General features: G+C 54.7%; 2 protein-coding genes across 4 annotated transcripts in view; one reads left to right on the top strand and one right to left on the bottom strand.

Annotated features, from left to right (window-relative positions):
* The window catches only part of IL21R (interleukin 21 receptor), a 39,566-nt gene extending 33,030 nt beyond the window's left edge, over positions 1-6,536 (top strand). For all 3 annotated transcript variants that reach the window (XM_090277419.1, XM_090277420.1, XM_090277418.1), the window contains 5 exons: positions 1,025-1,170; positions 2,084-2,261; positions 2,706-2,805; positions 3,764-3,845; positions 5,241-6,536. In XM_090277419.1, coding sequence (XP_090133545.1) covers positions 1,025-1,170; positions 2,084-2,261; positions 2,706-2,805; positions 3,764-3,845; positions 5,241-6,005 — 1,271 coding nt within the window. In that variant the 3' untranslated portion in view covers positions 6,006-6,536. The remainder of the gene's footprint in view (positions 1-1,024; positions 1,171-2,083; positions 2,262-2,705; positions 2,806-3,763; positions 3,846-5,240) is intronic.
* Positions 6,537-12,470: 5,934 nt separating this feature from the next.
* GTF3C1 (general transcription factor IIIC subunit 1) overlaps positions 12,471-13,990 on the bottom strand; it is a 74,299-nt gene continuing 72,779 nt past the window's right edge. Inside the window, 1 exon segment of the mRNA XM_090277421.1 lies at positions 12,471-13,500. Coding sequence (XP_090133547.1) covers positions 13,288-13,500 — 213 coding nt within the window. The 3' untranslated portion in view covers positions 12,471-13,287.

Here is a 13,990-nt window from a genome sequence, read left to right on the forward strand (position 1 = left end):
ACATACCATGTGGTGTCCTGCTCCAGCTGTGGAACAAGTTTGGGATGGAGCAGAACTGGAGGCCGGCTTTGACTGTTGCCTGCGGGCATCCGGGAGGCTGTGGGGTTGTGGTCCAGATCTCCGCTGCTCTTGCACTTACCAGGAGATATCTCTGAGATGAAAACAGTCAAACTCAGGGGCCACTGCGGGGTGTCCAGCTGCTCAGCGCAGAGCAGCCCTGCAGGCGCTCAGAAGTGGTCGCTTTCATCATTAGCCAGATAAGTAGCATCATTAGCTATATATAGCATTAATTATGCGTAATATCATTAGTTAGCACCCATGCTAATTCACCTTTTGGCTTCTCAGGGAAGTTGGGACTAAAAGAATTGATACCATCACTTAAAGCAGAAATAGAGGCTAAATGGGTTGAGCATAGTCCTGCAAACTGAAAGATCACCGGTTCATTTCCCACTCAGGGCACATGCTGGGGTTGCTGGCCAGGCCCCCTGGTTGGGGGCATGCGGGAGGCAACCAATTGATGCTTCTCTCCCTCTTCCTCCCTCCTTTACCCTCTCTCTAAAAATAAATTAATTAAATTTAAAAAAGTAAATAAAGCAGAAATAGAGGACCAGTAGATCTGGCCAACAGGTAGCTTAGAAAGTTTTTGGGTCAGTAGAGGTTTCCCACAATAATCTGGATTTGCAGGGTTTTTCTTCCTGGCTACCTTGGTTTGTACTCCTGCCCGGCCGCTGTGGGCTGGGCTCGAGACCAGGACCTTCGTCAGCCTGGGAGGGCCTTTTACAGTTCAGTCCTCAAAGCTGCTTCACCCGTTTCCACCACCTGCCCGTCTCTTAGTTTGCAACCCAAATCTAGTCTAAATTTCCCATTTTCCAGATGAATAAACTGAGGCCCAGGGACAGGAGGTGCTTCATCCAAAATCACTTGGGGTTACTAACTCTAAACACATAAAAGATGGGCCACCAAATCTTTCTCAGTGGCTACAAAATCTTGCCCCATTTTATCTTCCTGGCTTTTTTTCTTTAAGTCAAACCATCTCCTCCTTTCAACGTGACTGTGACCTTCTTGGGACATTATAACATCTCCTGGAGCTCCATTTATGACTCGTTGGCGCTGAAGGGCAAACTTCAGTATGAGCTGCAATACAGGAAGTGGGGAGGCCCCTGGAGCCTGGTGAGACTGCAGAGAACCGGGGGCAGGGTGGTGGGCAGTGCAGAGCACCCAGGTTGGGGAGGGGAGCACCTGAGAGACGGGGGAACTTGTCGTCCACAGTCAGGAATGGAAGCCAAGGTCACACCAAGGGTGAACGCGCACCCTTACATTCTCTCAGTGGCGCTGCCCTCTTTTCATTTCTCCCTGGGGTAGGAAACCCCATAAAAACGTTTCCTCCCTGTCCCTATCCCGCCCCTATCAGCTTGCCGAAAAAGAAGGCATTGGCACTTCCTCAGGTACCACCTCGAGTCTAGTGGCAGTAGAAGAAGTTTCAGAAGTGGGGCCATTTGAGACCTTTAGTGTTAGATAGGACCATCGTTTCAAATGTGAAGGTTCTAGAGGTGCCCTTTGTTTATGTGTCGAGAGGTCCAGAATGATCCCTTCTTTAGAGAAGTTCTAGAATTACCTGCCTGTTGGACTGTCCCCAGTGGGAGATCTTTGCTGATGCCATTGTTTAGACTTTCCCCAGTGGAAGACTCTCAGAGGTACCCATTGCTGAGATGCCTGTAATTGAAGGCTTTCAAATGCCCACACTTGAGAACACCCACTGTTGAAGAATACTCAAAGTGTCCGCTATCCAGAATGCTTCCAAAGATTGCCAGGTGTGGCCATTGCTGCTCTGGAAGTCCCAGCCCCAGCAGGGTGGGTCCCCTCCTGTGGAGTCAGAGAGAAACAGAACAGAACTTTGTATCACAGGCAAGGCCGAGAGTGCCCATGGCTCTGCAGTGGCCAGAGCTCCAGCAGGGGCCTGGTTCTCAGGGGCTGAGTGGAGACCCTGCAGGAGAAATTTGGCCTCTTTCATGGGTGCTCGGAGAGGGTTCTGCTGTAGGCAGGACCGGCTCTGACCCAGAGCATCCTTCCCTTGTGCTGGCAGCGTCCCGAGAGAAAGCTGATCTCGGTGGATTCAAGAAGCGTTTCCCTCCTTCCCCTGGAGTTCCACAAAGGCTCCACCTATGAGCTGCAGATTCGAGCAGGACCCCAGCCTGGCTCCTACTTCCAGGGGACCTGGAGTGAGTGGAGTGACCCAGTCATCTTTCAAACCCAGCCAGAAGGTAGGTGCGAAGCTGGGGTGGACACCCTCGTCTGTGCCAAACTTTGTCCTGAGCCCTGAGATTGCCAGCCTGGTTGGAAAGTACCCAGTCAGCTGAGTATCTCCACTTGTAGCCATTTTGACATTTCTGGAGCCCCTATTTGCCAGGCCCGCATGGGCTGCTGGGTGCTTCTCCTGGCAGAGGGTGCGTACTCCTGATAGCTCTGAGGAGTAAGCGTCAGTACGCCCGTTTCACAGATAAGAAGATGGAGGCTCGTTGAGATAAAGCCACTTGCCTGGGGTGATGGTGGAAGCGGGATTTGAACCTTCATCCATCTTACTTCAAGGCACCAGTAGCCTTCCCACCCTCTTCCACTCCACTCCAGACCCACTGCCCACTGCAGCCACCCCATAGGGCCTCTAGTAGAGGCAGATCAATCTGACCCAGTATTTGCTTCTTTCCCAGAGATAAAGGGAGGCTTGCACACTGACCTGCTGTATCTCTTCCTGGTCATCACTGTCCCCATCCTTGTCTACATAGGTCTGAAGATCCGCCTGCCTTGGAGGTGAGGCCACGGAGTCAGGGAGGTGGGAGAGAGGTCAACCTGGGTCACAGCCTCTCTGTGACTCATCCAGAGCTGGGGACACACCTGTCATCATGACAGTGATAGTGACAGTGGTGGTGATAATGTTCTGGGCACTGTGCAGAGCGCTCAACCCCCACAGCAGCCCTATGAGCTTGATGCACAGCTATGACCTCCATTTGACACATTGGGAAACTGAGGCACAGAGTCATCAAGGAACTTGCCCCGAATTGCATGGCTATGGAATAAGAGGTGGGCTTTGAACTCTGTGCTCGTATCAGTGGCCTTGGCCGTGATTGTTTCTAGTGAATTTTAGGCCTTGAGTCCTGAGGGGCATGAGGGGTCACCAGGTGGGGTGAAGGGTGGGTGTGATAACCCACCCTCTATCTCTGCTTTTTATTTGTGTGTACATTGGCTTCCTCTGAACATGGTCATGGAGAGAAAGGGTGCTGCTGATTAAGAATAAACCATGAGCTCCCCTGGCCCCCGCGAGTGCTGCTGGCCATGGCTGGATGACAGCCGCCGTGTGCCCGGCCCTCACCAGGTAGCCGGCTCGCCCTGTTCATCTCTGTCCAGAGATGCAGGCAGAGAAGCTGGCGGGCACATGGCTCCCAGGACGCCCTTGGTGCTGGGCAAGGGGTGCACTCACGGGTTCTTGGCCCACCTGCTCCTACAGGGGAAAGTCGGGGCTCAGAGGGCAGCGTCTGCCCAGCACACAATAGGCAGCCAAGCCTTGGGACACTTGTTGCCCTCAGTTTACAAATGTGGACACTGAGGGCCAGGGCAGGCAGGCAGTTGGGAGGCAGGGTGGAAAGAAAGTACCTGGGTGCGTCTTTGGAGACACTAAGTCTCCTGCAGGACCAAGTTGGGGAGCACCTGAGTGGGAGGCCGGGCTGCCTCTGGGACATCTGGGGGGCTCACCTTATCTCTGCCCTCCCAGGCTGTGGAAGGTGTGGGTGCGGGTCCCCAGCCCAGAGTCCTTCTTCCAGCACCTGTATGTGGGCCACAGCGGAAACTTCAAGGTGAGAACCCCTGCCCGGTGTCAAGCCCCTTGAAGCTTCTTACCCTCTCTGGGAGCGCCAACCTGCAGGCCCAGCCAGGCCAGGGGCCAGACCTTGGTCTCGGCATCTGCCAAGTGCAAGAAGTCCTTGGAGGGGCAGAATTAAACCGCCTTTTCCAGCCCAAGGAACCAACTGGGGAGAGGGTGGGGCCTGGGGCCACGCATTGGCTTTCTGCCCTTAGATGCCCCCGATATGGGGGTGGAGAGGGAGCAGGTTCTGGGAAGGGTATGGACCTGCCTGCAAAATACACCACCCCCAGCCAAGCTTCAACCACAGCAGCCACCACGAGCGCCCACGGGTTCTCTGGGCCCATTTACGGCTAAACACCCACCAGCGGCAGCAGCGGGAGGGGCCCCCCCGCAGAGAGGATGTGGTGACTGGAAGTCAGGAAGTGTGGACCTGAGCATTGATTGAGCCTCTGCTGTCTGCCTGGAGCTGCACCGAGCACTCCATTACCCCCAGGGGGCCTGTGAGAGACCCAGGCTCAGATCAGAGACGTGGCTGTTGTGGGTCCAGGGAGGAGTGCGGGTGTCAGCCCGCATGGGATGGACCCTCTCCTCTTTTCTCTGCACCCTCCCAGAAGCTCAGCTATCGCAACTGATTTATATTCGTGTTACCAGCACTCACATAGTACTCGCTGTGTCCTGGGCACTCTGCTAGGAGGCTCCCCGATATTAACTCATGCAATCCGCACAACCCTGCGGCGTGGGTGTGGTCAGCAGGCCCGCTTTACAGAGCATAAGTGGCTCAAGGCCGCACACTGAGAAGTGACTTCAAATCAGTGCTGGTGGCTCCCTCAGGGTTCTAAGGTGAGCTTTTCTCACATCTGGGAGATGGCTGTTCTCAGGGATTTCTTCTGCTGATTGGATGGAGACCCTGTGTCAAGAGGGGGATCTCCTCAATGCTTAGGGACTGCTGCTTCAGTCCATCATGACCCCACAGCCCTTGCCCACCATGCACCTGCCATTGATATACTCTCCTCATTCGTTGAGTGAATAAACATTTATTGGCCACGTACTGTGTGCTGGGCACTGTGTGAGCCTCTGGGGATATATAGCTGTGGCCAGAAGAGCCGGGGCTTCTGTCCTGGCTGAGTGTCCACTGGAGCAGGACACAAACAAGAGAATGCTGGGCTTTAAGAAATGTCTGGAGGAAATAAAACAGGGGACCAGGTGGGGGCTCTATCACTCAGACCTCAGACCCCCCCACCCCCACCCCCACCCCATGCCACTAACTAGGGATTTCCGGCCCCTGCGCGCATACGGCCCACAGGCCAGCGAGCCACCTATAGTCTGAGTTTATACCCCACCTGGCCCCCATCCCATCATGACTCTCCCTTCCTGTTCTCTCTCACAGAAATGGGTGGGCACACCCTTCACTGCCTCTAGCCTGCAGCTGGGCCCCTGGAGCCCAGAGGTGCTCTCGACGCTGGAGACATACAGCTGCTGCCCTTCGATGAGCACAGCCCTGGGGCTGGTGACCACGGTGCTGCCAGAGCCTATGGATCTGCTGGAAAGTGACAGGGCGCCCAACCCGGACTCCTGGGGTCCCGGTGCCTCCACCGCAGGCATCCTGGGCAGCGCAGCTTACAGTCGGGAGGGGGACCGGCTGTATGGCCTGGTATCCATTGACACGGTGACTGTGGTGGGTGCCGAGGAGCCATGCACCTGTCCCTGTACCTGTGGGGGAGACGGCTATCCAGCCTTGAACCTGGACACAGGCCTGGAGCCTGGCCCGGACGCCGAGGACCCGCTCTTGTCCACAGAGGCCACAGTCCTGTCTTGTGGCTGTGTTGCAGCCGGTGGCCCTGCCAGGCCTGGGAGCCCCCTGGGCAGCCTCTTCGACAAACTTAAGCTGCCTTTTGAAAATGAGGCCAGTTGGGTGCCACGGCCACCTTGGGGTGGTGGGCTATCCCGAGGGGTATCGGACAGCGAGTCAGGGTCACCTTCCGCTGGCCTGGACATGGACACATTCGACAGTGGCTTTGCGGACTCTGACTGTGGCAGCCCGGTGGAGTGCGACTTTACCAGCTCCAGCGACGAGGCGCCCCCCAGGAGCTACGTCCGGCAGTGGGTGGTCATGGCCCCTCCGCCTGCGGGCTCCGGGCCCCAGGTCAGCTAGCGAGGCTGACCGGCTGTTCAGAGCTGGCTGTGCCCCTGGGAGGAGCGTGGAGACCTGGCCACCTGGGCTGTGGCGTGCAGAAGCCTGCAGCCCTGGTCTCCTCGATGGGGCCCTGAGCCTGGAGTTTATCAGGTGCGTGTACGGCTCAGGAGCACACTTGTGTGTCTACGTGTGTGAACAGCATGCACGCCTGTGTGCACACGGTGACCGTCTCCCTCCCTGCCAGGCACAGGGGTGGCCCCCGGGTCACAGGCTGAGAGTCTGGTCCAGCGCTGCCCACAGGGCTTCCTGGGGCCAGGACGCTGCCTGCGACAGACACCAAACCCTGCCCTCCAGGAGCCGAAAGCAGTCCATCCTGTTCCTATCCCCTGTCATGGGTGGGGAGCTCTGGGGGGGACAGTGTGAGCTGTGTGCCTACGTGCCACCCGACGAGCTGCTTCTCTCCTCTGGGCTGGGATTTCCTGTCGGGACAGTGCGGACGGCACCTCTGAGCTGGCGGAGAAGTCAGTGAAGTTGCCCACCTAGTGTGCTACCCAGGGCAGACCCTCAATAAACGTCAGCTTCCTTCCTTCCGCGGTGGGACAAGGCTTGTGCTGAAGGTGGGCGGGGGCGAGAAAGCAGCCACAGCCGGGCCTGTGGGCCGTCCCCACCCTGCAGAGGGCCCCTCAGGGGTGTTTCCGGGCTTCAAATCAGTCAGCCTAGTGTCTTAAGACAACCTCCCACCAACCACTTTTTTTTTTTTCTGTCTCCTTCTGCCCATTTTGTGCACCCAAGAAATATTTATTGAGCACAGTACGGGCTGGGCTTTGGGTACAGGTTAGGGAGCACAAGGCCCCTGTGACCGCCAGTGGCATTCAGGGTGCGGGCAGGGGCAGACAGGAATTGGCAGTAATGACACAGCACTCTTGCTCCTCTGACATCTTATTTACTAATCTTGGGGAATTAGGGGGAAGTCAAGTTCTTATTGATGATTTGTCAGAGTCTGTTGAAATGTGAATTAAGAAGCCGAGGAAAGCCCTGGCTGGTGTGGCTCGGGGTTGGAGCATCATCACATAACCAAAGGGTTGAGTGCTCAATTCCCAATTAGGGCACATGCCTAGGTTGTGGGTTCGATCCCCTGTCTAGGACATGTATGATCCCCTGTCCAAGTGCACAAGGAAAGTAACCAATTGAGGCTTCTCACTCTGATATTGACGTTTTTCTCTCTCTCTAAAAGCAACAGGAAAAAAAAAAAAAAGGAAGCCAAGGAAATAGTTCTTAGCGATGTTTTGATGGCACCTTATTAAACATCAGTTTTGCACAAGAAGTAGATATAAATGCTACATATTGCATACAACCCACTTTAAAAAGAAAGAAAATAGATTGTTTTCCCCCTAAAGGTATTGACCTTTAGTGGTGGCTTTTCATGACCACCAAGCTGGGTGAAGGTGGCGGGGAGTTTGCTTCCAGGGCGCTTGAGGGAAACCCCCAGCCCGGTCTGGGACCCCACCTGTCCTCCTCCCCGGAGGCCAGGCTGCTGGGAGATGTTTGAAGGAGACAGCTGTGGCTCATCTCTCCTTTTGGGTGAGTCTGAGCTAGAGGTTGGTCCAGCTGAAAGCTTCTCTGTGACTCATCTGTAAAATTGGGTGGTTGGGAAAAGTCACTGAGGGAACACATGAGCCCTTGGTGTGGGAAGTTCTACTAGTGGGACTGTTAACTTGAATTAGGTTGTATGCAGCTCAGATGGCAGCACAAATGTGAAACTATAGCCCCTGCATGTGTGAACAGCCCTCCCCAACCCGCCATCACCTTGGACACACTTTAGCCAAGGTGTGCTGTGGTTTTTACACCCTGTTGGGGGCAACAGGTTCCAGGAGCCACCTGGGCCACATGGTCCCGAGGACAGGAGCTCAGCTCTCCACATGCAGGACTGCATGCTGGCGGAGGGTGAGGGGAGCTCCTGGGAGACTGATTGACGCCTGGCTCAGGGTCCCGCGGAGCCTCTGGCCTGGGCCAGACATAGCTCTTGACTGGCTGCATCTTTGAAGAGGCCCAGCTCATAAACAGGGTGCAAAACGAAGACAAGAGCTGGACCACCTGGGAGGATGCGTTTGTAGGAGACAGGCAGATGGATGATGGCGGGCCCAGCAGGTGCGTTGGAGGGTGGATGGACGGATAAGTGGATAGATAGACAGATGGCAGAAGCTTGAAGGAAGAACAGTTTGATGGATGGATGGAGATGAACAGATGCTAGAGACAAAGACGCTAGATAACACAGAAGCTCCATGAGGGCAAAAACTTCATTTTGTTTACTGCCCTGTCCTCAGTCTGGTACACATTAGGCACTCAGGAAAGCCCGACTGGTAGTGTTTGGTTATTTCCATGGTATAAATACTTTCGCCAAGGCCAATTTCAAGTGCCAACTTAATGACTCTGAACATGCCCTTGGGAAGAGGTGTGCACCACTGCCTGTCCTAGTTGGTAGGTGCTGGCCCTGGGACACCACTGAAGGAGCCAGGAGGGGCATCAGGAGGGGGCTGCAGGGAAGATGTGGCATTTGTTGGACATTGAAAAGTGAATGGAAATCATTAGGTGCACCAGTTATTCAGGCACATGGAAGAGCCTGCGCAAGGGCCTAGAGGTGTGACCAAGCCCTGAGCACATGGAGGTGGGGAAGGTGGTTCTTTGTCACTTAAAGTCCAGGCCAGATTTGCTAATGACCTGCCTTTAATAGGCAGGAGGACTGGTAGTAACGCCCCTTGCAAAGGTGCCACCTTCTGCCCCTGGCCCAGCCCTTTTCCACCCGGGGCAGGGAGAGCTGTGGACAAATGAAGGCGCAAAATGGGCCAGTGACCTCCCTGAGGTCATCGAATTAACGCTCTGAGTCAGAAGTCGAGCTCTGGTCTCCTGGTGCCAAGTACACCTCTTCCTCACCTTGCTTTGCTCGTAGGGACCCAGGTCAAGAGGTAAGAAACTCTTAGCATACACATGTGGGTGGCTGTTGCTTCTTCCTGTGTGGCTCCTTCTGGTGGTGGCTGCCTCCAGCTGTGGGAGTGGCTACCTGACTCAGGCCAGGCCAACAGAGCCTTCCAACCCCCACGGCCAGGGAAAGACACGTGACCCAGCTGGTCCATGCACTCTTTCTACTGGGATTGCTTGGCTGTTGGGCTGATGAAACCTGGAGCTTCTGCAGTGCACCAGAGGAGAACAGCTCTCCCAGCACCTAGGAAAGCAGAGTTGGGAGACGGAGACAATGGTAACATCTTTTGAGCTCCTGGATCCAGCCATGCCTGGAACTACAGCCCCCTAGACTTTGAGGTAGACGAGTATGGAAGGTCCCAGTCCTTCTCCAACCTCTTCCCCAGACTGTTTTCAAGAGTTTCCATCCAGCATGCTCTGAGCCTGACATGGGCCTCTGCCAGGATTTGAAGAAGTCAAGAAATCCAGCTTCCCAAACATTCCCCATCAAGTTACTGGGAGTCTCAGCCTGGGATGCCATCGGGCTGTCCTGGACAACCTACTCTGGGGATGAGGGAGAAGGTGCAAATCAGACTTGGCCCTTCTTTTTACCCTTGGTGGAAGGAGGCCAAGAGGGGCAGTGACTTGCTAGTCACCAGGAGTCCTCACTCCACGTGGTGGGCTCCTTTTGCCCACCTCCTGTTGGAGGGAAAGCTTCTTCCCTACTCCTGTGCAGGGAGGCTGCTTGCCTGGCCTGGCTGCTGGCACCATGTGCTCAGTCCTTCAGGGTGCATCCCAATTACACTTGCCCCAGATGCACCATCAGAACCAAGACAAGGCCTTCCCGTGGAAGATGGAAGAGTGAGCACATACATTGCCCGTCCTGGGAGCCCGTTCATTACACCAAGAGTAAAGGAGCAAGAAGTCTAAGTTCTCAACAATGAGGGAAACGAGAGGAGTCAAGTCTTTGCTCACATGTCACCTTCTCAGTGGGACCTACACTGGGTCCCTTACTCAAAGCTGCAGCACCCCACTTACCTAGTTTTAGTTTTTCTCCACAATACTTACAACACTCTTCACTTACTTATCATATTTACTCCCTGTCCCACTAGCACAGGGATTTTGTCTTTTATTCCTTGCTATGTTTCAGAGTCTAGAATAGTGCCTGGCACATAGCAGGTACTCAAAAATATTGAATGAATGAGTAAACAAATCAATGGCAGCGTAGTGACTGAAAAAGCAGTGTGCTGAGAGGAGGGAGGGGATTGAGCCCAGGAGGGAACCATCTGCCTGCCTGGGCCTGGAAGTGCCACGGTATGGGACATGAAGATGAAAGCTGGGGTCTCCCTGTAAGTCTGTAAATGGAGCAAGAGACCCTTCCCCACTGCTTCCTATGGGGAAGCTGAGGGTCTTTCCTCATCCCCAGTGGCAACAAACTTGAAGGTTTTCTTTTAAAAACTGATGGCCCCAGAGAAGAAAGCTTGCATTCTGCTCTCTAGGAGGTCTCCCAGCATAATGCCGGCTCCCCACCCCAAAGCAAGCCCAGTCCCTGGAAAGTGGTGTCAAGGAGGGGGCTTTGAGTTAGGACAGCCTGAGCTGGAGAGCCAGCAGATCCACCTACTAACTTCCAACGTGGCAGAAATTATTTTACCTCTGGTGCTTCAGTTTCCGCATATATGAAATGGGAGCACTGATTGGACATACATTTTATGCATGTCTTACTGTTTGAGATCAGTGCCAAAACCTGTCTGGCACATTTCAGGTGCTCAGAATATGTAATTACTTTTTCGTTGCTTTTATGGACAAATCATATACTCCCCAGGTAAGCTTTTACTGAGCTCACCCTTACACATGGAGCTAGTCTGGAGACTAAGGTGAACCAGAAGGAAACGGATGCTGGGTTGCGGCTGCTATGTGCTGGTGACCACTTGGTGAGGTGTTGCTCAAGGTGGCCCCTCCCCGCTCTGCTTGCCTCTGCCAGGAGCTGTCTCCTAAATGTGAACTCCTCCACACTCCAGGCGTGCACATTTTCGTGTTCCAAGGTCCATATACTTAACCCAGAGCCCATTCCTCTCACTTGGGTCACCTGTCTCAACCGTGAAGGCATCTGAGCTCACAGCTGCTGGTCTGCACCGTGGCTCCTGGAGCACTTTGTACAGAGCTGGGTGGGTGGGTGGGAGGGGGAGATGGATAGACAGACGGGGCAGGGGGCGGTGTATGGACGGAAGGAGGGCGGGCTCAGGCTGTCCCTGCATGGCAGGCGGCTGTGGGAATGTGCATTGGTGGTCCCAGTAAAGCCCCACTGCTCCACTGGGGAACTGCACCCTTATCCCTATGTCCCATCTCCCCAACACATGCCCAAAGTGTCCCTCATTTAGGGGACACAGGAAGGGCAATAAGTGTTGCTGCCCTCCTACGTGCTTGCACTTGGTAGTCACCTGGCCTTCTTGTGAGGGAGACAGTCTATGAGAAAATGAAGTTTCCCGGGAGTGAGTATCAAGATTTGCACCCTGGCTGCTGTGGCTCAGTGGGCTGTGTGTCACCTGTGAAACAAAAGGTCACTGGTTCCATTCCCAGTCAGGGCACATGCCCGGGTGGCAGGCCAGATCCCCAGTTGGGGGCCTGTGAGAGGCAACTGATTGATGTTTCTCTTGCACATTGATATTTCTCCCTTTCTCCATCCCTTACCCCTCTCTAAAAATAAATAAATAAAATTCCCAAACCTACCTTCCTTCCATTATAGGACACATTCCCAAATAATAAACATTTGTAAAGTATTTTCTGTTTATAAAGCACATCACATCCATTATTCTACTTGACCTCAAAAAGAAAACAAAAAATTACCCCAAGCACTATCTTTTTATACTTCAGTAAAAATGAAAAAGAAAAAAAATAATGCTAAGACCTGGCCAGGTCCTGGCTGGAATTCACTCTCAAGATTCCAGGCCCCATCTTCCTGTCCCTGGTCTCGGAGTCCGGCCCAGAGTAACCAGTGACCATGTTCCTTGTAGAGAAGACAGAAGCATGGGGCCTCAGGCTGGGCCAGGTCAGGCACTGCAGGTCAGACGCGCCCAGATGGGCTGGTTTTGTAGGAGCAGAAGCTTCTGCTGGTCCCCAGGGGTGGGGCAGTGGGGACCAGGGTTGGAGAGGGGGCCATGCCTCTACTTCTGACCTAAACACTGTGTTGCCAGATCTTTAAAGAAAAAAGTAAAACCAATTTCATGCCACATACCAGCAACCTCTGTCACCTGGCTCTGGGCTGGGCTCTGCCTAACACACCTGCATGAGCTTCTCTGTCAAGCAACAGGCATGGGCCCTGCTGAGGAGGAGGAAGGGCAGAGGCAGGTGGGTACCTGTGCTCAGCCCCCGCTTCTCCCTTGTCCTTTGATCTTACTGGGAACATGCATTCCTAGCTGTTCCACAGCTGAAGAGAAGGAATCTCCTGGGGACCACACTCTTTAGAAAACATATAACTAAATGCATTTTATTTCATTTTCATTGAAAAATAAACAAACACATGCCAGGGGATTTGTCTTTCTTTCTTTTTTTTAATGAGGAAAGAGGCTGAAAACAAAACAAACCCCAAATCTACAGGGACTCCTGGTTTCTGGCCAGCAGGAGAGGGTGTGCTCCACAGGCTGGAGGCCTGCCACGGGCTGGCCAGGCTAAAAAAGGGCCTTTAGGCCCCTCTCCAGTGGCTCAGCCCCAGCCCCAGGGGTCAGACGTCCTGCCTGCCCAGGGGATCCTGGCGGCAGGGCACACAGCCTCCATTCTGTGGTATATCCCCACAAGGCCCCGCTGTGCAGGGGCACTTGGGCTTTCTGGGGACCAGAAGAGTCGCATGGTGAAGGGATCTGGAACATGAGGTGTGCACGGACAGGGTGAACCCCACAGCCTAGAGCTTCTGACCCCCACTGGCCAACAATTGACAAGTCTCAGGCTTGGGGCTTGGACAGGCAGCACTATTCCCAAATGGCAGCCACTCCTCAGGAGCCCATGGAGAAAGGCTTGCCCAGGCCCCTCAAAATCACACCACCCAGGCTCCACAGAGAACGGCAGGCAGCTCACTGGGAGTGGCAACATGCCTGTAGCATGGGCCACGGTCCTGGCACAAGAGGAAGAGCGCTGCTCCCCTACAACTCCAGGGTTCCTAGGCCAGTCAGGGCAAAGGAGCGGGCGGGCAAGTGGCCCTCTTCCTGGAGTTCTAGGCTGGGGCTCGGCACAGCCCCCACCGTGAATGGGCACGCGGCTGTAAGTGCGGGCAGGAGGCCCTGCCCCAGCAGAGCCTGCTCCCTCCTCAGGAGCCAGCAGGGTGGAGGGGAGGGTCTCGATGGCCACACGTGCCTCATAAGTGGACCCACTTGTTCCAGTTGACCTCATGCGGGAACACGCAGCCCAGCCGGAGGGTGCAGTCCAGCGTGGGCTCGTAGAACGCCATGGAACCCTCACTTGGGCTGGAGAGCACTTCTGCCTCTCCCACCGTGGGCTTGGAGAAGAGCGAGACGGCCGTGGGCTTCCTCAGAAAGCGCTTCTTAATGCAGCCAAGGAATTCCAGGCCCTGGAGACACCAGACACACGGGTTGATAGGTGCCGTTATGGACCCTGCCTGCTGCTTCCCACAACAGGGACACCTGAACTTGGCCTTGAGTGACAAATAGGGATTTACCAGGAGGGTTCAGACAAAAGCCCAGGCCAAGAGAGAGAAGTGTGGCCAGCATTCCCATGGGCCAGAACTGCTTCCAGATGGGGTTTTGTTTGGCCTATACATGCCTTGAAGTTCAGGAAATTTCTGTTTCCAGCTTATGTTGAGGAGTGGGAATCCCTGGGCACATGGGGCTGTGGGCGGCAGGGTGGCCACTGGGCCCCACCAGGACACATATGCTCTCAGGAGGCTGAGGCCACGTCTCCAGCTCTCCCTGCCACATACTTGCCACTCACTTACCAGCCTGCCCTTGGGTCTGTGAGCTTGTGACCCTTGCTCTGGACCAAGTGGCAGAGATAAGACCCCAGGGATGCTGGTGTTAAGGCCTGACAGCAGCAAGGGGCCG

This window comes from Furipterus horrens, unplaced genomic scaffold (assembly GCF_987537825.1).
Source record: "Furipterus horrens unplaced genomic scaffold, mFurHor1.1.pri manual_scaffold_5, whole genome shotgun sequence".
In the NCBI taxonomy this organism is placed as follows: Eukaryota; Metazoa; Chordata; class Mammalia; order Chiroptera; family Furipteridae; genus Furipterus; species Furipterus horrens.